Raw genomic sequence first — 27,436 nt, forward strand, 5'->3', positions numbered from 1 at the left:
CGGGGGTTTCAGCTCAGTGGTGATGGCTGGAGAGATTCAGAAGGGGGAAATGTACTGGGATGCAGTTTGGGGAGGGTGAGTGGTGAGGGGGCAGTGGGGTTCAAGGGGCAGCTGTCTGCTCCCAGGACACGCCTTTGAAGTGCAGAGGTGACTGTTGTTTTCCCCGGGGTGTGGGTGCTTCAGAAATAAGCCTGAAATAGCAAAGCACTGCAGGCCTCAGAGCACCCCTGAGCACTTTATTCTCCCAGCTCGCAGCCCACCCACGCACATCCACAAGCAACCTTGGAGCAGGCCTGGGGCTCTGCAGAGACACCAGGAACGCTGGAGAGACACCCTCAGAACGACAGGAGCTGTGCTGAAGGGCAAGGAGACTCGGAGGGATGCTCTTCCCATGGTGGGAAAACAAGGACAGACCCAAACCCACAGTCCTGCCGGTCCCACAGCACCTTCCTGACCCCTCGGGCAGCACAGCCCTGCATGCTGCTGGAGCCATTCCTCAGGCAGCTCCTTCCCGTGCCAGCAGGCCCAGGCCTGCATCGGGCAGCAGCACCAGCCCTGCTGCAGGCCCACAGGAGGCCCATGGTGCCGGAGCAGCAGCAGCAGAGCCCCCTCAGAGGATGAGCACGGCCTGCAGCATGTCTGCCAGGGCGTAGGAGCTGTCCCAGGGCCGGCCCGGCTGCCTTAGGGCCCCCTCCAGCGCCCGCGCCCGCACTCCCAACTCGGCGGGGCCGCGCCGGCCCGCTGGGCCCGCCTGGCACAGCAGGATCTCGTTGAGCTCGCCATGGATGCGGCGTGCATAGAGCAGCGGGAAGACGGCCCTGAGGGCGGCCAGCACCGACTCCTTCAGCCGGGGGTCACGGCACACCAGGTTGAGCACGAAGACTCCTGCAGCAGGGCGAGAGGGAGGGAGCTCAGAGCGGCCTGCGCACCCCACTGTCACTGTCATATGTTCTGAAAAATCCCTTTGCCAGGATTTTTCTCCTGAGGAGGTGAGAAGCCTCAGGAAAGAATTGTAAAGAAAAATTATCTGATTGCTTGGAATATGGTCTGGAGGTAATTTACCAACAGGTGCAGATTTGATTGGTTCCATGTGAATTGTTTTTACTTAATGACCAATTCCAGCCAGCTGTGTTGGACTCTCTGGTCAGTCATGGGTTTTTATTATCATTCTTCTCTAGCCTTCTGATGTCTCCCTTCTCTTTCTTTAGTATAGTTTTAGTATATCATTTCATATAATATAATTTCATATCATATCTATCCTATCAAATCAGCCTTCTAGAACTTGGAGCCAGATTCTCATCTCTCACCTTGTCCTGGGGACCCTCACAACACTGCAACAATTGGTGACCACATCCCACCCTGCTCCCTGCCACCCTGGTGACAACTTCTCCCTCACCGGCGTCCCCCCGATGCCCCTGGCCCCGCTCCATGTCCCTGCTGCCACACGGGTGGCCACAAGATCTGTCCTCAGGTATTGCCTACACCTTCTGCTTTCAGAAAACTCTGCTGGCCCCCTGGGATGTCTCAGCCTGTTTCAGGCCACCCACTCCATCCTGCTGTCACAGTGCCCACTGAAACACCCAGATGCAGGACGTGCCAGGAGAAGGGGATGCCATGCAGCAATGCTGGCTGTAGCCAGTATTCTCCAGGATGAGAAACGGTGGCACACCCCCAACTCCACACAGAACCAGCCAGCCTGGCCATGGGGACATGGCCACATCTCCCCTCCTACCTTCTGGCTTGAGAATGGTTTTAACTTTCTGCAGAAAGGGCTTCTCCACAAAGGCTGGGGGCGGGCAGCTCATCCCCACAGTGAGGTCTTTGCTGTCCACATCAAACATGATGGCATCATACTGGGCTGGGGCTGCAGGACAAAGCACAGACAGTTGTTATCCTATGGGAAAGAGGTGAGCTACACACGTGGGAAGGCCAAAAATGGGATGGTCAAGACACCCCTTCTGCCATGTTATGGGTGACTTCTCTGCTGGGGTTTCTCTTTACAAGCCCTTGGTGCTGGGGGAGGCAACAACCTCTACAGAGGTTGGCAAGGACAGGCTGTGAGCTGCAGAGACCTGGTGAGGCTGGAGATTGTGACACATGGCAAGAGATGGGCAGGAAGGGGAAGCAGGTGGTGACAACAGCCCAGGACTCCTCTACCCAGCATGGCACCCACTGGGCTCAACTGGACACCTGAAGAGCCCTGTGAGATGGTACCTTCAGCTGCCAGCTTGGCCACGTAGTCCAGGCCATCGGAGACGTGCACCTGCATGCGGTCACCCTGGGAGAAACCGAACCAGCGCGTGGCCACTTCCAGCATGGAGGGGTCGATCTCCACCACGGCCACGCGGGCCTGCGAGAAGTAATCGTGGACAAAGAGAGGCAGGCTGCCTCCGCCGAGCCCCACCACCAGCACTGCCAGCTCTCCTGCCAACCAAGAGCACCCAGTGAGCCGCCAGGATGCCATAATCCCACTGCTCATCCCACCCACCGTCCCCAAACCGCTTTGGGAGTGGTGCACGGGGCACCTTGGCCAAAAGAGCCTTTCCCCAAGGGGCTGTGGTGTGGGGACACCTGCCCCAGCACAGCCTCCCACTGCTGGCCTCGTCACCTGGGAGGGCGTCGGGGCCCCCCAGCAGGCAGAGCCCCGCAACCATGGCCTTGTGGTGCTCACAGCACAGGTAGCTCTTGTCGATGGCTCCAGGTGGCTCTGTGGGGCTGGGTTTTTTCTTGTCCTTCTTCCTCTTCTTCTGGCCTGAGTAACAGCAGATACCAACCAGTAAGGCAAGGGGGCAGATGGAGGTGCTTTCTGGGAATTAGCCACCCCAGCCCTGTCCTACCCATGGTGTAAAAACACTCCCAGGGCTGCTCTGAGGCATGGCAGGCAGGTCCCAGCAGGACTTCTACCTTCTTCCTGTATTGCTCTCACTTTCTGTCACCCTCAAAAATCAGCCTTGGCCCCTGCCCCATGTACCTGGGAGAGGTGTGGGAGCCAAGAGCCGAGCCTCAGACTGCACCACGTTCCTGTTCTGGAGGAAGATGAGGCGGCGGAAGTAGCAGGAGCCATCTCCCTTCACGTCCTCCACGACGAAGTCCCCGCTCAGGGGGCTGCTGCCATGGTGCCGCACCGCCCGCACCCCGATGTCCCCTCCCACAGACAGGAAGGGCACCTGCAGGGAGGACAGGGGCTGCTGGGCTTGGCTTTCCCACTGTCCTGACTGAGCCAGGATGAAGCAGACACAATAGAGGAGCAGTGGGACGCCACAGGAGAGCTGGGGATCTGCACTAGATTCACTCCCAACACAGGGAGCAAACACGGCGAGATTTTTTGCACGAGCTCAGACGTGTGGAGTTGGGGCAGGAAGGAGAAGACATAAGGAAGAGAAGTTAAAGCCAGGACTCAGACAGGGAGCTGGATACTTTTAGGGTTTCTGGATCTCAGCTTTTCTTGGAATGCTGCGTTTTGGAGGGCAAGGACTTTGTACTGAATCCTACCACACAAGCACCTCAAATCCTGCCTCCAAGACAGACAGACAGGTGGAGGGAAAGCCAAGAGAAGATGCACTTGAGGCCCATCTCCTGCCCACCAAGGCATCCAGCTCACGCCTTGCAGCTTGGTCTCCCTTGGAGAAGAGGGTTTCCCTGCTGGCAGAGCCAGCTTGGCCCTGTTTTGGGAAGCCCAGCCAGGGGGCCGGGCAGCGGAGGCTCACCTGCTGCCGGGCGGGGAGGCCCGGCGGGGCCAGCTCCATCACCTTCCCCGAGAGCTCAGCCTGGATGCCAGCCATGCCCTCGTAGAGCTGCTCCCTGTGCAGCGCCACCGTCAGCAGGCGCCCGAAGCCTGCGCTGGCTGCCAGCTGCCGCCGCCCTTCCTCCGTCCCAAAGAGCCACTCGGTCTCCCTGCCCTGTGGGACTGCAGAAGGGGCTGCCATCAGCCTGGGCTGCTCCTGGCCCTCCAGCCTCCAGGGAGGAGCCACAGGGAATGGCAAGACATTTTAGGGAGGTAGTACTGCTTGGCTAGAGCCGTGCACTGCAACCATCAGGAGAGGATCAACAGGATCTCCCCTGTTTTGGGCAGGCTCGTGCAAGAAGCTGGAAAAGCCACATCTTGTTAGAAGCAGGCGGGGTCCAACAGGCTCCTGACCTGTCTCCAGGCTGTGGGAGCTTTGCAGGCATGCAAGGAGGGAACTGCTGCTGGCAGAGGCTGACACATCTCTGTGAGTGCAGCCCCAGCAGTCTGACCCTGCAAGCCAGGACACCCACAGCAACGCCTTCCCGGCTCCAAGGTGCTGACTTGACTGTTACCAGCATCCAGGCAGGAATCACCACCTTGAAGGCAGGGCAGGCAGTGTCCCTGTGCCCAACAAGCTCCTCTGTGCCAGATCTCTGCTTGCACCACCAGGCAAACACATACCCCACTGCAAAGCCAGGACTAAAACATCAGCCCAGCCCCACACAGGTGGGTTATTTCCTTCTGCAGCCCCAAATTCAACAGGCCCTGAAGGGCTGGCTGTTTTGCAGCTCCTGGCCAGGGCAAGCACCTGACTGCAGCCTGCAAAGGCTGTACTCACTGATGAAGATGGCAAAGTGATTGTCCCGGGAAGGTTTCACCGAGGGGCTGTCCACCACGTGCAGCGTGTAGCGAGGCTTCCCGCTCTCTCTGTCACACAGATCCAAGGAAACCTGTTCCCTGCAGGGGGTTTTGCTGATCTGGCTGCAGAGCAGGGCATAATGCTGCCTGTCCTTCACCGCTGCCACCAGCTGCTCCGCGCTCTCCACGCGCATCGGCCTGTCCTGCTCCTCGGGGCAGATCTCCAGGATCTGGGCTGCTGAGCCAGGCACCTTCCTGAACTTTGTCATCACATACACAAAGACCGGCAGCACAAACTGCTGCTTGTCCCCACTGCTGGCCACCTGGTGGACACGCACCACCCAGCCTTCCTGGGAGAAGTATTCCACAGCTTTCTTCAGCACGTGGGCTTGAGCCAAGGAGACGCAGAGGTAGCGCCCTCCCACCTGCAGCACCCGGCTGATCTCAGCAAACATCTGGTCCACCTTGGCTAAAGTGGCCTCCTCCTCATCGGTCAGGAGGGCATCCAGCGTGCCTTTGTCCAGGACCACTTGGAAGTGGGCATCAGGGAAGTCCATGTGGAGCATGTCCATCAGCAGGTAGCTCATCCTGGGCCGGCTGCTCGCGCTGCGCTCCCGCATCTGGCGCACGGCAGCATCGCTGACATCGATGTTGACGATGTCCTGGCACATGCCCACGTCGTACATCTCCTCGCTCAGCTCCGAGTTTCCACAGCCCACCACGAGAACCTGGGCAGCAGCACAGAGCAGTGAGATGGTGAGAACACCCTGGAAATACCCCCTCCCCCATTTTAGGAGCAAATACCAGACGTGTCTGGGAGCCCTATGTGAAAACCACCCCCTCGGGGCCTGCAAACTCACTCTCCATGGCCCAAGATAACATGTCCACAGGGAACAGTCCCATGAGCAGAGAAGTGATGTGTCTGCTGCAAGTTTTTTGAGAACGACCCCGGAGTTTTAACCCCCAGACCTGCCGGGACCAGGGCCACCCAGGGGTCTCTCCTGTCCTTTTGCTAAGGCACACTGGGGGCTTCACATCATGTGTGTCAGTCCTCGCACATAGAACCAACTAGACTGGAAAAGACCTCTGAGAACGTGGAGTCCAAGCTATGACCAAAAGCACCGTGCCAACCAGACCACAGCACTGAGTGCCACATCCCGTTTTTCCTTAAACATCTCCAGGGACGGCAACTCCACCACCTCCCTCTAGGCAGTCCATTCCAATGTCTAAGCGCCCTTTCTCTGAAGAAATTCATCCTCCGAATGTCTACTCTAAACCTTCCCTGGCGCAGCGCAAGACTATGTTCTTTCATCCTGTCGCTGGTTGCCTGGGAGAAGAAACCGACCCCCAGCTGGCTACAAGCTCTGTTCGGGGAGTTGTAGAGAGCGATAAGGTCAGTCCTGAGCCTCCTCTTCTGCAGGCAAAACCACCTCAGAGCTCACCGCCCAGGAGGAGCGCGGAGGGGACACAGCGCTCGTACCAGCCGGGGCTCACCTTGTCGCGGGGCCGCACATACTTGTGCAGAACGGGGCAGAGCTCCGGGAAGGCCCCGTACCACTCGAAGGGCCGCTGCCCGCGCTGCCGGAAGAAGCGATCCCAGTAGCGAGCGGAGCCGAATTCGGCGGGGCTGCGGGGCAGCAGCTCCATGGCCGGGCCGGGCCGGGCCGTGCCCCGCTCCCGCCGCTCCCGCCCCACGTGGCCGCCGCGCTGACCGCTTCCGGCTGCGCAGCGCGCCCGCCGCTCCCTATTGGCTGTCTCCATCTCGGCCGCTCCCCATTGGCCGACGGCTCCGCCCCGGCCGCTCCCCATTGGCTGCCTCCGCCCAGGCCGTTCCCCACTGGCTCGCGGCTCTGCGCTCCACCGCGCAGCGGCCCCGGCGCGCCCCCGCCCGGTGCCCGTGCCGGCTCCGGTCCGAAGCCGCCCCCGAATTACAGGCGCGCAGCTTTAACAGCGCACATCCCCTGGGCTCTGCTGAAGCAACAAAAAGAGCGGAGAGCGAGGCAGCGGTGGGTTCCAAAGGAGCAGCTTTAATGGCAGCCCGCAGCAGAGGGAGTCTGCGGCGCTGCGTGCGACATGCACCCCCGCCTGCCTGGGCAGGGCTCGGACACGGGGATCTCCAGAGATCCTTCCCGACCCCGGGAATCCTGTGTGGCTGTGCGAGCTCCCTCGGCGCTAGCTGGGAGCGGGGCGAGGCTCTGGCGAGTCGCTCTGAAGAAAGAAGGCTGAGAGCTCGCTCAGAGCCCTGTACCGGTGTGAGATGGAGTTCTTCACTGCCTTGGGCATTTCAGCGTAGCTGCAGGGGACAGAAACAAGTGACAGTAGCAGGGACACTGCAGCACATCCCTGGAGCACCGAGAGCTCCCCGTGTGACTCCATGCTTGGCTGAGGGGGGCATCTGTAGTGACACAACCTCTGATCCGGGGGTTTCCCATCACCCACCGTGTTCTGATCCAGGAGGACATGTCCCTCTGATGCCCCTCCTCACAAGCAAGTTCCCCTGGACACCCTTGACCAAGGTTTGCCTTACACAAAGAACTGTAGGTAAAACACCACTTACGTCTGGTTGTAGCCATTTGGCTGAAAGCAGGGATCCCAGCCAAAATCCCGAGGGCCCCTGGGCTCCACTATCACTCCCTGCCATGAGAAAGCACAGAAAAAACTTTAAAAGAACACAATAAAAGCATAAAAAAAACCCTTAAAGACTGCACTTCTCTTGCAGTTACATCTCAAACACAGAGACACGCAGCCATAGCTCCCACTGCAGCCATCACAAGCCCTGCAGGTGCTGTCCCCTCCCCAGGATGTGACCAAAGTCAGCAGCTCCAAACTCACGCTGCCCTATGGTGACAGTGCTTTGACCTCACCAAGCACCAGAGCTAAGAACTGTTATATAGGGGGAGAATTGAATACAATTCCCTAAGAACTGAATAACTGAATACAGAGGGAGATGGGGCTGAGCAGACTGAGGTAACGTTCAGTGAGCACCACCAAACAAAGGGCTGCACCCCCAGCGCCCACCTCCCTGAGCCTGCTCCCAACATCCAGCCACCCAGAGGCCACCACAAGTGTCCCCAGCAGGGGCAGTGCTGCTGTGACAGTGGCAGCAGAGCCCTCCTCCCAGCACACAGCACCTACGTGGGTCTGGCCTTTGAAGAGCCTCACGGGCTCCTCAGGGTTGCCGCTGCTGAAGGCGAAGGTGCAGAGCGCGTAGGCAGACTTGTCCTCAAAGCCAGCCAGCAGCTTGTACAGCCCTGGGGGACACAGAAGGGAGCCTGCAGTGCCTGCTGCTCCCTGGGAGCACAGCACAGCCACTCAGGCAGGGATGTGTTCCACATGGCATTCCCAAGCACCACGGGAGGTGACAGAGCTCAGGCACCAGCGTGTTCTTGGCAGGATCCCTGCTGTGACTGAGGCCAGAGCTCAGATCTCATCTCCAGAGCCCTGCTGTGAAGCTGGGAGAGAAGCAACCCAGCATAACTAAAGCCCCTGGTGCTTGAAAGTGATTAGTGCTCATGTTAACGAGACTAGCACAGGATTTGCAGTCACACTCTGAACTGCAGGGTCAAGGCACAGCAGGGGAGGGGAGTGTTAGTGGAGAGGGGCTTGCCCTGAAGCCACAGGGAGCAGGAGATCTTCCAGGTCACACTGAGGACAAACAAGATGCTCCCACGAACCCTGCCACCAGCCTGCAGAGGCAGGAGTTTGGGAATGCAGGGATGGAGCTACTGAGAAAAACAACATCCCGGGAAGGAGGGCACAGAACAGGCTGGAGGAACCTGCTGGATCCCCCAGCATGGGCAGGGAGCCACTTCAGGGGCAAAGGAGTGGGTCACACACAGAGCAGTGACAGGAGGGCAGTACCTTCTGGCTTGAGTTTCTCCAGGAACCATTTTCTGAAAAGGAAGGAAAGAGAGAAGATCAAATTTTGCAATTATCTCTCAGCAATACAGACATCCTTGTGACATGATTGCTTACATTTTCACAGGCCTTTGAATCCCTCTCAGTGAGCTCTAAGATCACTCATTCTGGACTATTTACAAGGAAGGACAGACTTACCTCTTAAGCTGAAGGGGACAAAGTGAAACAGCAATGAGGTATTTAATTTACTGTATCCTAGTTATTGTGTATATAAATACATAATAACTTTGTTATCTTCTGGATTAAAGCTGTCCCTAGGAGAACCTAGGGGGTACTCATGGCAGAGTCCTGCTGAAAGGCTTGGTGCCTTTACTGCTCTTTGGACAGCTTCCCAAGCTGCCAGAGCAGGCACCACAAATTAAAAATCAGAGCCAAGAGCCCAGGTCTGTCTGTCCATCCCTGCTCCATGACTTACCACTGGGCTCAAGGAGCTCAATGCAGCCCCTGGGGTGCAGGATGAAGGGCAGGGCACAGCCATCACCTCCCTGACCCCAGTGCTCCTGGAGTGTGGAGCCCACCCTGCCAGCCCGGGCCCCTAACCCTGGCACGTGAAAGGGAAAACAGCCACTTACATGTAGGGTCCTGGGAGGCCCCCCAGGGCATTGAAGCACAAGCAGGTGTCCTCTACTATAACAGGTCCCTGAACCTACAGTGACAGCCCAAGAGAAGGAGAACATCAGACCTAAAGGAAGGCACTGCCTCCAAACCCATTCCCTGGCTCCATCCCATCCTCATGTTTCCACATGACCTCAAAGGTAACACACACCAGACAGACACAATCAAACCCAAACTCCCCCCAGGCAGGCCAGAGAGGCTGAAGAACAGCAGGGAATGTTTCACATGGAGAAAAACAAGCAGAGCTGAACACTCCCTGCTATCCTGGAGGACAAGGAAAGCCTGTGTTCCAGAGGCACGTCTGCAGGACACCCATCCCAGAGCCAGCTCCGGAATGTACAGCAGACATCATCAAACTCTTTGGGAGCTCCCGTGACCTCCCGCTGCTAGAGCACACAGCATAAACCAGCAGAGCCGAGTGATGGGAGAGCAGCGGGGCCGGTTTGCATCCTTCAGTGTCCCTGCCTTGGGTCCCTCCACGCCCATCCCGCCGGGAAAGGGGAAGGAGCGAGTGACCTGCCGGGCGGCTTCGCGGCACTTCTGCACCGAGATCTCGTCTGGCTCCCCCTGGTACTCGGGCACTGCGGACACGGGGACGGAGCGGTGCTGAGCACACACGGCGGGGCCGGGCCGGGCCGGGCCGGAGCGGTGCTGAGCACACGGCGGGGCCGAGCCGGGCCGGGCCGGAGCGGTGCTAAGCACACGGCGGGGCCGGGCCGAGCCGCCGCACCCCGCCAGGCCCTGCCAGCAACTTACGGTCAATTTTCTTCGCCACCAGCGTGTAGGGAGAAGAGTCCCCGAGGATCTGCGTGACCTGCGCAGGGAGAAGGGAGTGACAGGGGAGAGAGGGACAGAGGCATACCTGCAAGCCCGGCCCGCTCCCGCCGCCCTCACCTCCTCCAGTTTCTTGGCGTTGCCTGTCACGAACACGACGCTACGCCGCGCCGGCGCCGCCATGCTGACCGCCCGCGGGGCTCCTGCGCGCCCGGCCGCCAATCAGCGCCCCCACCGCCGCCGCGCCCCGCAGCGCTCGGCCAATGGGGAACGCGCCCGCCCCGCAGCGTCCAGCCAATGGGGAGAGCGTCCGCCCACGCCAGAGAGGCGGGAACTGCCGGCCCGCAGGGGGCGCGCGGAGGGCGGGGCGGGTCGCTATGGCAACCGGCCCCCTCACGGCCCCGGCAGCGCTTCCAGACCTGGCCTTTGGAGCCCGCGCTGCTTTCCCGAGGTAAAATCAGCTGTAGTCGGGGAATCGGCAAGGGGATTGTGCTCCAAGCTCTGTTGCTGTTCAGTCTCCCACCTCAAGCGCGTCTCTGTGCTTTCTGTCATCGGGTTTCCTGTGTCGGAGCCATAAAGTTCCGTCGTTGTTGGTTTGCTGCTGGTGGTGCCTCTCACAGCCAGCGCTGACCCTTGGGAACGTCTGTGCCCTGGAAACCCCCAGCACTGAGTGACTTGAACCTAAAAGCGATGAACACCCAATTCTAGCAGCTCGGGGCAGTGCACTGATGGTTGCCGTGTGGCAGCTCTACCTGCCCTGCATCTCGGGTAAAGGCGGGAGCAGCTGGCGGCTGCAGCAAAATCTCCAGGCTCGAGTTCTGTCCGTGGGGCTGGTGTGGAGCCCTGCAGGAACAGGTCAGTGCAGGTGGGGAGCAGGCCCTGGGAAGGAGCAGCAGCAGAGTCCCAGCTCCCCAGCGTGTACCTAGGACCCTCCTCACTGCCAGACCTTGCCAGAGCTCCTGCTGTGCAACGGGATACCTCAGGAGGGATTTCCTTCCCCCCTGGGCTGCCCGGCTGCCACAGCCAGGAGGCCTCTCTGCACCCGTGTCCATCCCTGCAGCCCCCCTGCCCCTCAGGCATGGGGACCTGGGGTCACTCCACAGGCTCACACAGCAGTCCTGAGAGGAGGAATGCACTGCTTTCGCCAGAAGATGCCATTCCCTGTACCAAAGAAATCATGTGGAAAACAGCAGCTGATGGTCTTGTCCTCTGCACAATGCAGGAATGGGTAAAACAGATCCAAAGCTTGGGTGAAGGAGTTGTTTTTGTTGTAGAAGCTCCTTCAAAACATCTCCTAAGTGAAAACCAATCCCCAAGCATGCAGACACTGCTGGAAACAACACCCCTTCCCTTTCTGCTCACTGCAGTTCTCTCTGCCACCAGTCCAGGGTGGGACAGCACAGGCTGCAATATAAAACCACAAGGAATATGTGGAGGACTGCTCTGTACCACCCCAAGAGCAGACATTTCTAATGGTCTTTCCAGCCTTGTGGGGGGAAAATAAATCTATAAAACTTGCTTAGCAAATTCTATTCCTGGGATGTTTCTGACCAGGACTCCTGTAGCACCAAGGTCCTGCTGTGGGTGGCAGCAGCAGCAGCAAAGACAAGGCTGGGCTGTGGGAGAAAGGCAGAGGCAGTGGCAGGGCTCTGCAGCAACAGCAGTGAATTACCTCACTTTCCAGCTGGCAGGACACGGTACCAAACAGCTCAGCAAGATCTGCAGCCCCCTGGAGACAGACACAGGCCCTCCTCATCCACCTTCATGATCCCTTGCAGGCAGAAAATAGCCAAAGGCACAGGCAAGATGACTTTTGACCCTTCCAGTGAATGTATGATGTTAAAACCAGCCTGTACTTCAGGAGGAAAAACCCAGCTTGCCTTCCTGATTCCCACCTGAAGAGATCAGCTCTCAGAGAGGGGAAAAGCTGGGCAAGGCAGCTGGGCAAGGCAGCTTCAATCACATCCAACCCTCCAGGCTGCCCTGCTCACTCCTAATCCCCTTCTCTGCACGGGGCAGCACTCAGGTGGAAACTGTGCAAGGTCCTTGGGGCAGGCTCAGAGGAGGAAGCTGGGACATGGCACTGGAAATTCTCTGGGGCACCATTTCCCCTCTCCAGAATCATTTCAAACACATGCTTAGCAGAACAACACTGCTCTCATCAGAAAAGACCAAAAAGAGAACCAGAAGAGCTTGGCTCAGCTAAAGTGCCAAGCTCAGGGCTGGAAAGGAGAAGGCTCCCAAAAATAAAGGGCTGACAGAAATGCCACCAGCACTTCAGGTGACACCAAGGCTGGAAACAGCCAAAACACCACAGTCCCACCCACGGATAGAGGAGCTCAGTCCTGTTCATTCCAGCACAGGAGTCCCTAGAGCTCCCCAGTGCCCATGTCTGGGAATAATCCCCACCCCACTGGATCACAAGGAAGTAAACTTGGCTGCCATTCAGGACCACGACCATCACATCATGGTGAAGGGCTCTGAATATGAACCGGGCTTCTTCTCTATGGTTGGTATCAGGAGAATTGTTCTCCAGCTGTGTCTTTATATAATTGTGCTGCTTGCTGGGTTTTACACACATTTCTTACTTTTGGTTAAGAACACACAGAAACAGGGACTCCCAGCCTCAGAGAGCCCTGACTGTCCTCCAGAACTTTATGAAGACGTGCAAAAACTCCACGTGTACAGTCAAAAATAGGTTTACTGGAATGTCTTTAGTCACAGCTGTAAGCAGCAATACTGAAAACACTGAGCTTGTGCATTCCCATGGCAGGACCAGAAAGTCTTCCGGATTGTAAAACCATTGTAAAACCTAATTTCACTTTTTCTCTTCTTTTTTTTTTTTTTGAACAAGAGAAAAACAACACCCTTGCAGTTGTCCTCCAAAGAATCAGTTCCCTATAATGGTATTATTTCCCTTCAGACATTTATCCCCTCCTTTTCTCTGATTCAAAAGACAGAGTCCCCTCTGCCTTCCACAGCAGGCAGCAGGGAGCTGCTCAAACCATATTATTATTATTATAATTATTATTATTAATATTACAACTCAACCATATATACAGATAGACCTTAGGGGCAAGTAGCCAGCTCCAAACCAGAGACCCAGAATTCCACAAAATGGGTGGTTTGGGATCTGAATCTTGTGTTATAAAAAAAGTCTGACAGCACAACAGGTACTTGACTGGAAAAGGGTTGTTTGGTAGGTCTTCAAACGCTCCCTTAGAGCTGGCTGCTTGCCACCACCTCCTGCTCCCAGGAGAAAAAACAACTTCCAGGCTATATACAGATATCTCACTTAAATTACACAGCAGATTGGTTATCCCAGAGGCAGCTCCACCAAAGCCTCCAGCTGCCCTGTCAGGAACGGTACTTCAGGACTATGGGCACTGCAAAACACAAAGAAAGAAGGTCTCAGCACACACCCACCCCTGCCAGGGGGAGCCCCCCCATTTCTGCAGTGACAAACCCCACCAGCTGTGAGCAGAAGTGTGTTCCCAGCCCCCAGCTACAGCAATCTGCTGTCTGCACACAAGCTAGACAACATATCCTGCTACCTTCGTCTCCCTTCCAGCTTCCCAAAACCAAACCAGATGGGATTTTCCATCAGTCTCTCTCTCAACCCCGCTGTCAGCTTTGCCTTTCCCACTACAGGCTGTGTGTCAGAAGGACAACAAGGGCTTTGCTGAAGGAATGAGAACAGTTACAGAGCTGCCCCTGGACACTTCAGCAGGAGGAAAACCCTCCAGACCCCGTGGCAGAGAAAAGCTGCATGCCATGCTGGACTGCCTGGATCCCTGCAGCATGTCATTCTGCAGCACAGGGATCAATTATTCCTTCCTTCCATGGAAGAAACATGCTCTGGTTATTCTCAGCTGTTTGGTAGAAAAGCAGTGACATCTCTGCTCTGGGGAGGCCAGGAAAGGCAGAGAGCATGGGAAGGGACCAATGGCAAAGCCACAACAGCTACTCAATGGAAATTAAGCAGCACATCAACTTTGGGGAAGAGCATTTGTATACAACATGCTCATTGCAAGGTGCCTGATACATGCAGAGATGTTTCTGGAAGACATTGCTCTAGCCTGAAACTTTTCCATGTACTCCCACCCACCCTGGGATCAGTCAGTGCCAACCCTGGGTCAGTACAAGGTTGGCAGGGCACTGCTGGCTTTCTCTGGTCACAGTCAGCAGGACTTGGTTGCAGCCTGCTCCTCTGTGTGGAAAAGGAGCACAGAATGCTCTGCAGGCACCCCTTATGGTGACTTAAGGCAGACTGGAGCCCATGGGGTGGCTCAGGTGCTGTCCCTCAGGGACAACAGCACCATGGTGTCACTCCCAGCTTGGAGGGCCACCAAGATGTCCATGCCACTACTACTCACCGATGATGACGAGCAGGAGAATGACCACCACCAGGGCTATGATCGCCTTCATCTGCAAGAGGAGCACAAAGGCACCTTACACAGGGAGCCAGGGGCAGCTGCTTCCACCTGAAAGGAGCCCTTTGCTCCCAGCATGCTTTCAGCTGGGAAACAGAGCTGCTCCACCTCCTCCTGGGGCAGGCAGGTCAGCACCCTTCCTTAATTAGCCCCAGCCCTGCCTGTTCCCCTTCCTGCTCACCTTACAGTCTCGCCACCACATCTGTCTCCGGAGATGCTTGGCTCTTTTGCTAAAAGCTGCAGCATTGTCTGATAAACTGTCTGTTAAAGGAAAGAAGAGAGTCAGTTCAGTGGTGCACACACTGTCACAGCACCCACTCACCTCTTCTAACTCCACTAAGTTCTGTGCAGTAAAAGACCCAACCACAGCATGATTCACCAAAGCCACAGCTGGGTCGATGTGATGCCCATCCCCAGAGTACACAAGTCCCACTGTGCTCCCTCTGTACTGGCTGCTCTGAGGACAAAAACATGCTCTGCAAGCCAGTGGCCAGTGCCAGAAGACAGACCAATCTACCTCTGCTTGAAGGACCAACTAGATCCCAGCACCCAGACACCTCCAAACTAATGCCTCTGCACAGAGCAGCAGGTGAAGGTGGAGAGAGTCAGCAGAAAGTCAGATCTGCAGCCCAAGGCTGAGCAACACCACTCCCAGGAGGGACAGAAATGTAAGCCCAGGTGTGACATGAGGTGCTTTCAGAACTGAAGCAGGTTAACCTGGCCCAGCAGCCAGGGAAGCAGGCCAGCAGAGTTTGACATCACACCTGATTTATCCTGCAGGTCGTCCAGCCGCTCGCCCCTTTCGATCACCTTGGTGATGTTCTCCTGCATGACATCGATGACTTCATCCACCTGGTTCTGGACACTGGGGCAGGGCAAAGGCAGTGTGAGAGGCAGAAGTGAGCACCAGCCTGGTGGGATCTGAGAGTTCACCCACAAAAATGAAAGGGCACAACAGTGGAAAGAGGTGGATGGGATGCAAAGAAAGCCAGAGGTGTGGCATGGCATGCGGTGGATCTCTAGCACTCCCAGGAAGGATTGGGAACACAAGGGGCTCAGAAAGAGCACTGGGAAGTCAGCTGAAGTGGGACACCCTCTCTAACACCTTTAACACACAAATGCAGTATGAAAAAGCACTAATTGCTGTTGGTGGACACCTCTGCTACAGAAGAGCTCACAAAGGGGAAAGAAGAAGTATAAAAACCATACCTTATCTTTCTACATTTCATAGACCTCCACATCACACCTCTGCTCAAAAGTTATTGGGGTGAAATTAAATCAGTTCTCTCCTCCAGGAACTGAGTTACTAAATTAAACCCACTCTGCCAGGGGCATCGAGAGGATAGAAAAGAAATGGTTGATATTAACTAAACCAAGTTATAATTCATCCTCTCTTAGGTTATGCAACTCTGTGGGTAGCCTTCAGTGAACAGCAGCCTAAATCACATCCGTAGGGGTATTAAAAATGCATTTATTCACTCCAGAAAAAAAAAAATTACACTGGCAAGAGAGAAAAATTTTCCTGGTGGAAAAGTACTGCTCCATTCTGGTTTGTATTTGGGAGCTAACACACGTTTGTTTTCCTGGAGATAGAAATGAGGATTTTCTTGAGGCCTGGGGGATATTACATTGTTTGAGACATACCGTTCCCAGAAAGGCAATGGCAACAGCAGGATCTTGGAGGCAACAAAATAGAAATAGCTCCAGAGAGAAACAGCATATCCTCCCCCAAGGCCCATGAAACTGGAGCCAACACAGACTCAAGGCCAGTCAATGGGGCACTGCAAACCAGAAACAGGGCTCTGTCCTTGCCACCATGCCCCTATTTAATTGATTAATTAGAGACATAGGTTCACACTGACCTATTTCTCCTACCAGCTATGTGCCTCTCACCAAGCAGACACCTGTGCTGGTGAGAAGCAGCTGCAACCAGCAATAGCGGTCACAATACTTGCTCACATTTACTTACTGTTCCAAATACAGGGGAGAATAGTCATTAAAAAACATTTTCCTCCCCAGAAAGCTCCAGAAAGAGTTCCACATCTCTAAATATGAAGGGGTTTCCCATCTTAGCCTTTCAGATCAAGCTCCTCAGCACCACTGCACTGTGGCTTCCAGAGCTAGAAGAGCCAGGCACCCCTCCGAAATTTCTGAGTCAACAGCTGTGATAAGGCACATGCTGGACTCCAGCAGCACATGTAAAAATTTGCTTTATTTAGGACAGCATAAGAAAGGAAGCTGCCTTCTCTGCTGCATCACAGAGTCTGTGGGAGCAGCATTTCTCTGAACCCCCCCCTACACCACGTGGTAGCAGCTCCTGCCTTCCACACTGCTAGGAGCTCCTTAGATGGAGGGGAAGGGCACAGACAATCCCCAAGGACCTCTCACAGCAGCCCCGTGCCCAGGAGCCTGCTCTGATGCCCTGTTTGCTTTACAAAACCTGAGGCGAGTGGCAGAGCTGTTGGCAAAGCTCGGAAGGTGGCACTGAGGATGTGGACAGGAAACATATGGCAGTGCCCTGTGGGGCCAAGTGTCCACCCCACACAGGACACACAGCCCCAGGGCCCATCCCTGGGCACTAGGTGACAAGCAGGCACGTTCTGCAAGGGGCTTTCCTTACCTTGGCACAAGTCCCAGCGTGGAGCTGCCAGCAATGCAGCTACTGCTTGGGGCGAGAGGAAAAGCACCAACATCTGCTACCCCAGATGAGCCAACTTGGCAAAACCTCCAAGCCTCAAACATCGGCTTTGCACGCAGAAGTCTACATTTGCACTATGTAAATGTTTCTAAAATCATTTTCTGGCTTCAAAATAGAGAGATTTCCTCCCACAACAGATTTGTCACCAAGTTATCCTGGTACAACTAACAAGTGGGAGCACACAAGGTTACAGTGCATCTAGGAACTTGGAGAGCAATGCAGCACCACCTGTGTCCCTGCCAATGCAGGTCAGAGCCCTGAGGGGGCTGCTGCAGTCCTGGGACACCCCAAAGTGCTGGAGGCAAAACAGGCTGGTAACTTTAAGCTGCTGTGGTGGTTAACAGCATTTGGGGGAGACCTATGGAGCACAGACCCTTACTGCCCAAGCTGCTTCTCAGCATCCCACCTCTTCTCACTCGAGCTGCTGGCAAAATGCTAAGGGCCCTTGTTACCTGCCCAAAGCCTGGGCAAGCTGTCAGCTGTCCCCAAGAGAACAAAACATTTCACAGATGAAGAATGGAGGCACAAAGAAATCAAGGCTTATTAACTCCCACATATATTGAGCTATTGACTCCTATGGAACACAAATGCGTTTGGGTAGCACAGTTGGCCATTTGGGGAAGAAAACCAACAAAACAACAAAGCAAAGAACAGGAAGGAAGAGGCCAAGACAAGGAAATTCAGACCTCCACACAGCACCTTAACCAGACCTTAAGCCAGCCCTTTCTTTCTGCTTTCTCCCATGCTTCACTGCTGCCTCTCTAGGAGGGGGCTGAAAAATGCTCAGCCTATGCATTAGCCCAGCAGCTTCAGAACAAATTCAAAAATTCCCACTAGTCTGGCATGCTTGAGGTAGGAAACTCAAGTCACATCAAGAAGAAAATATTTTCTTGTTTTATTTGGCAAGAGGGAATGAGTCCTCTAATACAAAGTGTATTTCCTGTTGAGGAGCTACAGGCTTTTGACACATACACTTCATGTGCTTTACTCCTGCCAGATTTCCAAGAGAAATAAAGTGGAATAAATACCTGCCAGGAAAGGGAGCAAGACAAAAATATGAAATATGTCTCCCACGACCTTCTTTCTTAGTAATTACTGCAAGTCTGATGCTTTTAACAAGGACAGCAAGTGTACACCATCAAAGCAATGAGATTCAGTGGCGCTCAGCTTGCTTTAGACTCCTCTCTTCTTGTGCTCTGCTGTTCCAGAGTGGGAGGAATAAGCCTTTCCATTTTGGCCAGCTTGGCTTAGGTACTGAAAACCTGCCTGGGCTGGTCAGGGTGCTGGGCTAACAACAGTGCTGCATTCTCCAGACACTGTAAACAGCGTGCACACACCATGGGGTGTGCTGCCCGAGGCTGCTGCTTGTCTCCAAGCTGGCTGTTTGCAGCCAGCACGACACTCCAGTTTTCCACCCCAGTGATATTAACAGTGTGTATTTTGGTGCACATTCCACCCAAACACTCCTGGTTGTGGCAGCTACCCAGGGAAGAGGGAACAGCAGGAAGAGCCAAGGCAGATGGAGGGTACAGAGGCAGGAGGCTGTACAGCACTCAGCTCTCTGCAGAGAGCCCTGCTGCTTCCAACAACGGGGTAACAGTGCTGAACCCTGCCACAAAGCCATGGATTGAAGGTGCTGCTCAGTCCCAGCTGGGAGGAAAACAGCAGTCTATGCCTCCCTGAGGCCTTTCAGTCACTGAAAGGATTATATCCAACAATGATACCTGTCAGCATGGCCTTGCTATCACCTTCAGATGAAAGCCTGGACTGTGGTTGGGGTTCACTGCACAACCTGCAATGAACCCTGAGAAGCTGCAGTCAGCTCTTGCCTCAAGAGTTCAAACCATTCCCCAAACCTTCCTCCTGCTCAGGGCCTGCAGCCAGCCAGAGCCGCTGGGGCTGGCAATGCTGATCCCCCAAAGCTGCACCATGGGGGATTCACAGAGACCAAAAGGCTCCTGGGGAACCCCAGCACTGTGCTGAGCCTCAGCAGCAGCATGAACAAGAACCCAATGGCACAGTTCCCTGAAAGCACAAACATCAGCAGTAAAGTGAGTCAAGCAGTGCAGAAAAGGGGCTGATTTTAGCAGAATTTTTGAAAAGATGGTCTGTGATGAGAAGCTCCTTTTCCAAAATAAAGAAATCCAGCTGGAAGATGAACATCCCAGCTTTCCTTGAAAAGACTCTCATGCACACATTCAGCACTTCTTCCAAAGCCTCAAAGCAAAGGCAGAGAAAGGAGGACAGCTCTCCCTTACCTGTTCTTTGTGCCTTGGGGAAAAGGATAAAAGCCCTTTAAAAGCTGTGTTTCAGCTCCAGCCCACCCTGGGCATGGGAGGCCTCAAAGGGACCCCATGTGGCTTCTCAGCTACCAGAGGAGAGTCCACCCCAAGCAAGCAGCCTCCAGACACATCAGGACAAAGCTCAGCTTGAAGGGGACTGACACTTCCTCCTGTCACTGTTGCTGCCTGTCACTCACCTCTTTCCCCTACAAGGTTTGCAGTGTTCCCCACAGCTGAGACAGCCTTGAGGATCTCTGCTGCCAAACTCCACCCTGACCCAATCCATCCCCCTTTCCTGCCAAGGACAACAAGGAAAACTTTACAGTCTTGCCCCTCACGCTGAACATGTTCCACACCTTTGCTCCCATAACCCCATCACTTTTTCCTCTACCCAATCCTCCACCCAGTTTCCTTTTACGCCCATCTGCACACCTCGTTCCTCCAGCCCCACACTGCCATGGCCTCTCCAGCTTTGCCCAGCTATGCCTCAGCTCTCCAAATGCTCAAACTCCTCCTTAAAATGTCTTTTCCTTACAGTTTTTCAGCAGCAACTCAACCCTTCTTTGTTGAAACAAAGAAAACTGAGTCACTATGAGACCAGGCATTGATCCTTACAGCACAAGGGCTGAACTGATCAGAAACTTCACAGTGATCTCCATGACAAGAAGTGATGATTGTATGGTGTAAGTGCTTATTAAACAAAGCAATCAACGCTGATGAGAGCAGAAAATAAATTGTGTTTGGTAATAGATGCTCTAGATGCTCCATAGGTGTAGCCCCTTGACAGCCCAAGGGACATCTTCCATGCCACATCCCCTGGACCCAGGCAACCTCTGGCAATGGGCAAGCCTCGTGTGTGGGCCATTAGCCACATCACACCTATGCACCCACCAGCTCCTGGCTAAATACTCCTTTCACTTTTCTTCCTTTTCACAGGTGCCATGTCTGCCTTGACCTAAGCCACTGCTCCCTTCTGCCAGGCCAAGGGAAGAGAAGAGCTCCGTTTTCTCCCACCAACAGGGAACAGAGCAGACACTGCAGGTGCTTTCCAGCACAGGAGGCTGAAGGGATGGACACTACCCCATCTCTACCTTTCTGGGGAGGTGAGACCCCACTCATAAACCCAGTTCTCAGCCTTGTCATTTCCTCCAGATCATGCCCTAGAAGGGAAGCTCCATCCACACTGGCTTACTCCAAAGAACAGTTCCTCTCTACCAGCAGCATCCTCACACTCTGGGGGGAACAGAGATGCCCTGAAAACTGAGGGTGCAGCCACCTGCCCTCTGCCTCTTGTGCAGCTCAAGTGCCCTTCACCCCTCAAGATAACAAGAACAGCCTAATGCTGATGGTGGCAATGAGTCATCCCAGAGCTGTGCTGGCTCCTTCCTGGCATGGAAAAAATCCCTAACCAAGAGCCACACAGAGGCTGCAAACAATGAACAGCCTGAACAATGCCCAGGCAGCAGTACCCACACAGATCTCTGTCCTGGCTCCACAGACATCAGCAAAGGAACAGGGCAACACAGACCAGAGGTCTGTGAGTAACCCCACGCTTCTGATTAACTACCACCACCACATCCTTCACAGGAAAAACTGGAGCCCTGAACAAGCTTCATCCAGGAAATGACTTGATGGGAGAAGGATCCAGTGTTCACTCCTTCCTTTTTGCCCCACTCCTCCTCCAGCTGTAATGGTTTCCTGTTTTCCAACTGCTTTGATCCCAGTGAGTCACTGCTCATCTCCAGGTGACCTATATCAGGTTTTTATTGGAGAAGAGGATGTCAGAGCACCAGCTGCTGCCCAAAACCCATGGTCCTGGTGTGTTCCTGACCACTTTCTTGAAACATTAAGGAGCATGTTACAGGATGAGGTAAAAAAAGCCTCAAAAATAAACAAATTATGGTAGGAAAGGTTCAAATTCAGGGTTAATGCTGTAGAAAAAGAGCCTCACAAAAGCATGGAACAGGTCACCACCAGAACACAGCAAGGGCTTCAGAAACTCCAGAAAGGTACTGTGATGTTATCTTATCCCCTTGCCTCTGTCAACACACAATTTCTTGACAGGCTGCATCAAAGCTAAGATTTCCTTTAGCTGTGGACACATGGGGTAGGACAGGTCAGTTAGAAGAACAAAGACACAAGGAATGTTCATATGATGAGCTACACAGAAATACTCTGTGTAAGACAGCAGCAGGAGCTCCCAGTGATAGAATAAATTATCTCTGTGACACTAAACAACAACAACTTACTGCCTGATCTTGTCATTCCTGGATCCAAACCTGGTTCCAGAAGGCCCCCTCCTGCAGGCAGAAAAGAGCAATCAGGACAGAAGGTACAATCAAAACATGTTTTTAAACCAGACCCAAAAGATCTGAGGAGAGAATCAATGCCTTGTCCACAGAGAATTGTTTTCATACTCCCATCAGTCCCTCCCATGTCTTAGGATCCATGGGACATCTCACTCTTACAAAAGATCACACCTATTAATTTATGCTCAAAGCCAAGGCTCTGGAAGAACATCCCAAAGGAATCAAAGGTTTTCATTCCCAAGCCCCCAGTCTCAGAGCTGCAGGCAGGCATGACACTGCATACCAACTCACAAGAAAAAGTCTTCTTCTTCATCCGAGTCTTCCTCCAACAGGTTCCTCTGCAAACACAGAAAAATCATTTCATTAATAAGCAACCACCAATTCACACCCACATTTCCACCTCTTAGGATGCAATCAGCATTCTGCGACTGCAGGAAGGCCCTCTCTGCTCAAGGGACAATCCCCAGCCCTGCACCCAAAATCATCAGATCACCCACAGACATCCTGGGCTGTCCCATCCACACGGGAAATCAGATCCATTCCAGATGTGAAGGACGAGATTTCTCCACCATCTGATAGCAGCAGGTGTAAGAGGGATGACCACAAGGGAACACATTGGCTTCCTTGAGCTGGAGGGCAGAGGGGTCTGGCAGCTCCTCTGTTTCACCTCAAAGGGCTCCCTGGGACTCCCCTTTGCTGATCCACTACACTCCATGAGAGGATCCAAAACCTGATTTTTAAGGGGAACCCCACAATCCCACAGAAGCCTGAATGTTCCAGACAAAGCCAGTTCTGCTTAGGGTCAAAAACAATCAGGAGAGGGAGGTGACACACTAAAGCTGTGGGCCCAGGGACCCAGCAGATGGTCCTTGGGATACCAACAGTTGCTGCTTTTCTGGGTGTAGATCTCACCTGCAAGCCTGAAGTTCTGATGGTGCAGCTCACCTACATTTTCATCCTGGCACATTTGCTCAATCAACTCAAGCAAACCTGCAACACCGTGCAATAGTTCCAGCCAGTGCTTCCCTCAAGGGAGGAGCAGCCTGCTCGTGGCAGCACGGGCTCCTGCTCTCGCTGGCAGCTGTCGGGAGCTGCAGCAGCGTTTCCGACCACAGCCTAAAGCGAGCTTTAGCACAGCCTGACCCCAGCAGGTTAAATTCACCTCATCCAAACCAGGCAACTGCTGGGACCTGTACTCAAAGCCTTAAAGTGAGGGAACCGTGATGAGAGGAGAAAAAATCAGCTGTAAAGCACAGGGTGACTTCACTCAGCTCCTTCAGCCAACGTGGGCAGCACAGCCAGGCCACGTCCCTGCCAGGCTCTGCGGAAGGGCAGGAGACTGGAGCACACCGGCATCTCCTGGCCATGGATGCGGCCCGAAGGAGCCTCAACAGGTTCCCAAAACAGCCGTACCGAGGCCGGTGTGACACACACGGAGCGGGGCTGGCTCGGACAGCCCCTCACCGGCTGAACGGCGCTGTCACGGCGCTCCGAGCCGCCGGGCCCCGCTCCGAGCCGCCGGGCCCCGCGGCTGAGGGCTGCGGCGGCACAGAGACCCGGCCAAGGCCCCCTACCGTGGGCACCGCGCTCAGCCCCGCAGGAGAGGCACTCACCCGCTCGCTCTTCACCGAGCCCGTTACCTCGTCGTCGTTCAGGTGCCGCTTGAATTTGGGAGGCATGGCCGGTCTGTGCCGCAGGTCTGTGCCCGGGGAGAGGAGCCTGGAGGGGAGAGCAGGGAGCGCCGGGCAGGCCCAGGACGGGACCCGCCGCCCCCGCGCTCAGCGGGCCGGGCCGAGCCGGGCCGGCGGGAAATGGCCGGTGCCGGAGAGCCCTGTCACATCGACCGCTCCGCCTGCCGCGCCGAGCGCCGAGCTACCGATGGCGGGCGGGCCGGGGCGGAGACACGACCGGGAAACCGGGCGGGACCAGCCTGAGGGAGGCGGGGCCGTTCTGGGGCGGGGCGGGATCGGTCTGAGGCGGGGCCGGCGGGTTCGGTTCAGGCCCCGGCCCCGGGCGGCCCCCGTGGGGTTCGGCCCCGGGCCCGCCCGCCCCGGCGTCACCCCTGGCACACGGCCTCGGCCAGCGGCCCCGGGGAGGCGGCGGGGCAGTGCCGGTGCCCCCGCAGGCATCTGGAAGGTTCCGGCTCGCCCGCCCCCCGCCGCCCTGACCCTCTTGCTCTATAAATGCGGGCGCCGGTGGCCGGCGCGCTTAGAGGGGCGGCGCCGGGATCATGCTGGGGGTCTGGCTGCTCCTTTGGGGTTCCGTGGCCCTGGGCGGCCGGGCGGACACCGCCTTCCTCCGCCGCGCCCATGACAGCTCCGGGCACTGCACCTACTCCTTCACGGTCGCCAGCCCCGTTGAGGCCGCCTGCCCCGAGGCTGCCGGCGGCGTGCCCGAGCTGCGGGCCGAGCTGGCCGCCCTCGCCGCCCGCCTGAGTCGGCTGGAGAGACGAGGAGCGGGGGACTCGGGGCCGCGGGGAGCCGAGCCAGGGGGCGCACGGGACCCCCAGCAAGTGGCCGCGGCCTCCCGCCTGGAGGCTGCGTATGGCGAGCTGCTGCGGGCCAAGTCCCGGCTGGAGGAGGAGAAGGGGCGGCTGGAGCGGGAGAAAGAGGAGCTGGGCAGGCGGCTGGAGAGCAGCGCCCAGGAGATCACCCGGCTGCGGGCCGCCCGCTGCCCCCCCGGCAGAGAGGGGCCCGGCCGGGACACGCTGCGTGCTCCCGCCAAGGGTAAGTGCCGGGGCCGGGACCCCTACGCGTCCCTGCCTCCGGCTCCTGTCCTCTGGCCGGGTCCCTGTGCGGCCCCCGTGCTCTGCACCCACTGCTGCCCCCCGCTCTTGGGGACCCTGGTGGGCTCAGCCTTGCTGGGAGGTCGCAGCCCATTGCCCCATACCTCCTTCCCCAGCCGGCCTCATCCCATCGCCTGCCCCGCAGCAGAGGGGGCATGTAGGGTACCGCGCTAATCTGGGCTGTTAGGCGTTTCCCCCAAAGAGAACGGGCACAGAAGTCCCCCACTGCAGAAGGAGGGGGCACCGGGCTCCTGCCCACGGCATCGGCATGTCGGGGAGCAGCAGCCCGGCACGGAGCCCCCCGAGGGCGGCAGGAGCCGGCAGGCGGTGAGGGGGGCTGGCTCAGCCCCGCTCACGCTATGCCTGACCCCGCTGCAGCGCCGCGCTGGGAGCCGCAGCCCCTGAGCTACCGGGAGCTGCAGTCGGAGAGGAGCGAGGTGCCCGTGTCCCGGCTGTTGGAGGAGACGGCGCTCGGCCGCCCGGGCAAAGAGGACTCAGGTACGGGCACCCGGGCCGGCCCCACGTCCCGCCGCTCACGAGGGGCTGGCAGTGACCGCTCCGTGTCCCGTCCTGTCCCCGAGCAGGCTGCGGCAAGCTGCTGTGGGTGGGAGAGCCCGTGGTGTTCGGCCGGGCGGACTCCATCGCGGGCAAGTACGGCGTGTGGATGAAGGACCCCGAGCCCGTGCCGCCCTTCACCCGGGACAACACCTGGCGTGTGGACACCGTGGGCACCGAGGTGCGCCAGCTCTTCCAGTACGAGGAAGCCGAGCAGCTGGCCCGGGGTTACCCCGCCAAGGTGCACATCCTGCCGCGGCCCCTGGAGAGCACGGGGGCCGTCATCTACCGCGGCGGGCTCTTCTTCCAGCCCCGCCAGTCCCGCTCCGTGGCCCGCTACGACCTGCGGGGAGAGACCATCACGGCCGAGAGAGAGATCCCTGGCGCCGGCTACCACGGGCAGTACCCCTACTCCTGGGGGGGCTACACCGACATCGACCTGGCGGTGGATGAGACGGGGCTCTGGGTCATCTACAGCACTGAGAAGGCCCGGGGAGCCATCGTCCTCTCCAAGCTGGACCCCGAGACGCTGGAGATCCGTCGGACCTGGGAGACCAACATCCGCAAGCGGGGAGTGGCCAATTCCTTCCTCATCTGCGGCACCCTCTACACCGTCAGCAGCTACTCGGCGCCCAACGCCACCATCAACTTTGCCTACGACACCGCCACGGGCACCAGCCGGGCCCTCAGCATCCCCTTCGAGAACCGCTTCCGCTACCTCAGCATGCTGGACTACAACCCTGCCGAGCGGCAGCTCTTCGCTTGGGACAGCTTCAACATGGTCACCTACCCCGTCCGCCTCTCCCGGCCGTGAGCCGAGGCTGGCGGTGCGCCGGCTCAGCCCCCGGGGCCTTGGTGCGTGCCTTGGCACCCCGCTTCCCTCCCCTTTTCCCCGGGAGCGCCACCTCCCACAGCCTCGGGGGGTGCTGGGGGCCACACGCTGCCCAGGCACATCGCATTGTGCTCAAGTGCAGCAGAGAGAGACGAGGCACTGCTCCAGAGCCTGGCAGAGCCAGGGAAATGCCTCTCACCAGCCTCGGTGCGTTTCGGATGGGTCCCAGCAGCACCCAGCCCTGAGCTGCTCCAGCACCTCCCTGAGCACCCAGCCTGGCCACCCCGAATGTGGAGCAGGGAGGGCTCAGGCTTGGGGAGGGCTGGGCAGAGCAGGTGGTAGAAGGGCTGTGCAGGAGGACCCTGCCTTAAAATAAACGTTTTTCCCTAGTTGTGAGCAGCGATCCCCTCTGTGGGGTCAGGGTTTGTTGTTTCCAGGCTCTAGCCCTACAGAGCTCTCACTCAGAGATCCCACAAACTCCACTGGCATTCCACGCTCCCAGTGCCCAAGGGCATCCTGGAGCTCAGCCACCTCCAAAAATCATCGAGTAGGCTCAAAAGCAGCAGAAAATACAGACACGCATTGCACAAGCCTTGTTTTATTGAGGGAAGAAAGCAGCCAAGAGAGCCGGGGTGAGGAGTGCTGGCAGAGCACCCTGCAGCCGGGTGGCCTCTCAGTACCCAGCCCTTCCAGCCATGTGCTTCAGCTTCTCAGGCCATCCCAGGCCAGCAGCTCTCCCCAGGCAGTCCAAAGCATGTTGTTTTATCTGGTTATTGTAGAAGGCTTCTAGGAGGAGGCTTCTTTCCCCCTCTGGCACCTGGGGCAGCAGCAACCACATTCCCCAGGGGCTGCATAGGGTCCTGGCCCAATAAACACTGCCCAGCACCTCTGCTGCCTCACACCTCGTCTTTCCAAGCCTGTTTTCCAAGGAGTGTGGTGGGCTGGTGCCCCTCTTGGTGCACCTGCAGGCTGGAGGTGCTGGTGGCAGGAGCAGTAAAGCCTTGAGTAGGAAAATGCCACATTTTGGAAGGCAGCTTCTGACAGCAACCCTCCAGTTACTGGAGCAGTGGAAAAGGACAGAGAACACAGTGGGACACTTGTGATGATCACCTGCAGCTACAGGGATTTTCAGTGAGATGCTTCACCTCACTGCTGTCCTCCTGACACTAACACTGCTGTCTTAAGTGTAGCAGCACTGTATGTTTGCATATCACAATGAAGCATTTGGTTTATCCACCATCCCCAGGCTTTAATTTGGAAAAATACGAGATGGTTGTAAAAGTGAGACGATAAGTGTAAGGTATGTTTGGTAAGCTGCAGGGGGGCAGCAGGTGGGAACCCCGCACCAAGAGGGAGGAGGCTGAAAGACCCATTCCTGCTGCTGGGCAGGCTCCTGGCAATCTCACCTGAGCAGGGCCAGTGATAGCCCCAGGAGGGTCAGGAACACATCAGCCGTGTCACTGTCACACCCAGAGCTGGGAAGCCCTGGGGCCAGGGCAGGATCTGGCTGAGGGCAGGGGAGAGCCAAGCAGACAGCAGCCAGGGCCAGCAGTGCCCAGCAAACCTGCCACCAAGGGTGGGAGAAAGGCATTTCTGTCCCAAAGCAGGATGGGAGGCGAGGCTGGAGTCCCCCTTCATCCCGCAGCTTCC

At 56.6% G+C, this 27,436-nt stretch overlaps 4 protein-coding genes across 6 annotated transcripts; 1 reads left to right on the forward strand and 3 right to left on the reverse strand.

The window, feature by feature from the left end:
- Positions 1 to 208: 208 nt before the first annotated feature.
- METTL13 (methyltransferase 13, eEF1A N-terminus and K55) lies at positions 209 to 6,296 on the reverse strand. Its single transcript, XM_059854659.1, has 8 exons — positions 6,080 to 6,296; positions 4,566 to 5,313; positions 3,708 to 3,907; positions 2,972 to 3,167; positions 2,609 to 2,752; positions 2,215 to 2,424; positions 1,733 to 1,864; positions 209 to 885 (listed from the first exon to the last, which is right to left on the reverse strand). Exons 1-8 carry the CDS (start codon positions 6,230 to 6,232, stop codon positions 611 to 613), a joined length of 2,058 nt encoding a protein of 685 aa, XP_059710642.1. The 5' UTR covers positions 6,233 to 6,296; the 3' UTR covers positions 209 to 610.
- Positions 6,297 to 6,592: 296 nt separating this feature from the next.
- Positions 6,593 to 10,156, reverse strand: ITPA (inosine triphosphatase). The gene is made up of 8 exons (XM_059854685.1): positions 10,013 to 10,156; positions 9,875 to 9,932; positions 9,635 to 9,699; positions 9,076 to 9,149; positions 8,447 to 8,478; positions 7,721 to 7,836; positions 7,143 to 7,219; positions 6,593 to 6,878 (listed from the first exon to the last, which is right to left on the reverse strand). The coding sequence occupies exons 1-8, from the start codon at positions 10,073 to 10,075 to the stop codon at positions 6,758 to 6,760; spliced, it is 606 nt and encodes a 201-aa protein (XP_059710668.1). The 5' UTR covers positions 10,076 to 10,156; the 3' UTR covers positions 6,593 to 6,757.
- Positions 10,157 to 12,575: 2,419 nt separating this feature from the next.
- VAMP4 (vesicle associated membrane protein 4) lies at positions 12,576 to 23,476 on the reverse strand. Of its 3 annotated transcripts, none has more exons than XM_059854687.1 (7): positions 23,255 to 23,476; positions 21,906 to 21,952; positions 21,555 to 21,605; positions 15,090 to 15,190; positions 14,507 to 14,586; positions 14,269 to 14,320; positions 12,576 to 13,278 (listed from the first exon to the last, which is right to left on the reverse strand). In XM_059854687.1, the coding sequence occupies exons 1-7, from the start codon at positions 23,291 to 23,293 to the stop codon at positions 13,250 to 13,252; spliced, it is 399 nt and encodes a 132-aa protein (XP_059710670.1). In that variant the 5' UTR covers positions 23,294 to 23,476; the 3' UTR covers positions 12,576 to 13,249. The 3 variants fall into 3 exon arrangements, with proteins under 3 accessions (XP_059710670.1, XP_059710669.1, XP_059710671.1); XM_059854686.1 differs by having other exon boundaries at positions 23,228 to 23,468; XM_059854688.1 differs by lacking the exon at positions 23,255 to 23,476 and adding an exon at positions 22,112 to 22,135.
- A 166-nt stretch (positions 23,477 to 23,642) lies between these two features.
- On the forward strand, positions 23,643 to 26,175 carry MYOC (myocilin). Its single transcript, XM_059854684.1, has 3 exons — positions 23,643 to 24,340; positions 24,778 to 24,897; positions 24,984 to 26,175. Exons 1-3 carry the CDS (start codon positions 23,845 to 23,847, stop codon positions 25,766 to 25,768), a joined length of 1,401 nt encoding a protein of 466 aa, XP_059710667.1. The 5' UTR covers positions 23,643 to 23,844; the 3' UTR covers positions 25,769 to 26,175.
- The last annotated feature ends 1,261 nt before the right edge of the window (positions 26,176 to 27,436 follow it).

Source organism: Haemorhous mexicanus, chromosome 9 (genome assembly GCF_027477595.1).
Source record: "Haemorhous mexicanus isolate bHaeMex1 chromosome 9, bHaeMex1.pri, whole genome shotgun sequence".
Taxonomy (NCBI): Eukaryota; Metazoa; Chordata; class Aves; order Passeriformes; family Fringillidae; genus Haemorhous; species Haemorhous mexicanus.

Bases quoted from the DNA above. Each gene is read 5' to 3' on its own strand.
- ITPA (XM_059854685.1), bottom strand. From the start codon at position 10,075: ATGGCGGCGCCGGCGCGGCGTAGCGTCGTGTTCGTGACAGGCAACGCC. The intron at 9,933-10,012 runs GTGAGGGCGGCG...CTCCCTGCGCAG, and splicing joins ACGCCAAGAAACTGGAGGAG to GTCACGCAGATCCTCGGGGA. The intron at 7,220-7,720 runs GTAGGTGCTGTG...TTCTCATGGCAG, and splicing joins TCTTCAAAGGCCAGACCCAC to GGAGTGATAGTGGAGCCCAG.
- MYOC (XM_059854684.1), top strand. From the start codon at position 23,845: ATGCTGGGGGTCTGGCTGCTCCTTTGGGGTTCCGTGGCCCTGGGCGGC. The intron at 24,341-24,777 runs GTAAGTGCCGGG...ACCCCGCTGCAG, and splicing joins GCTGCGTGCTCCCGCCAAGG to CGCCGCGCTGGGAGCCGCAG. The intron at 24,898-24,983 runs GTACGGGCACCC...GTCCCCGAGCAG, and splicing joins CCCGGGCAAAGAGGACTCAG to GCTGCGGCAAGCTGCTGTGG.
- METTL13 (XM_059854659.1), bottom strand. From the start codon at position 6,232: ATGGAGCTGCTGCCCCGCAGCCCCGCCGAATTCGGCTCCGCTCGCTAC. The intron at 3,908-4,565 runs GTGAGTACAGCC...CCCCTTCTGCAG, and splicing joins TCACTTTGCCATCTTCATCA to TCCCACAGGGCAGGGAGACC. The intron at 886-1,732 runs GTAGGAGGGGAG...GCCCTGCTGCAG, and splicing joins AACCATTCTCAAGCCAGAAG to GAGTCTTCGTGCTCAACCTG.
- VAMP4 (XM_059854686.1), bottom strand. From the start codon at position 23,293: ATGCCTCCCAAATTCAAGCGGCACCTGAACGACGACGAGGTAACGGGC. The intron at 21,606-21,905 runs GTGAGTTGGTAT...TTCTGCCTGCAG, and splicing joins GAAGAAGAAGACTTTTTCTT to GAGGGGGCCTTCTGGAACCA. The intron at 15,191-21,554 runs GTAAGTTGTTGT...GCCCTGCCCCAG, and splicing joins AGGAATGACAAGATCAGGCA to TGTCCAGAACCAGGTGGATG.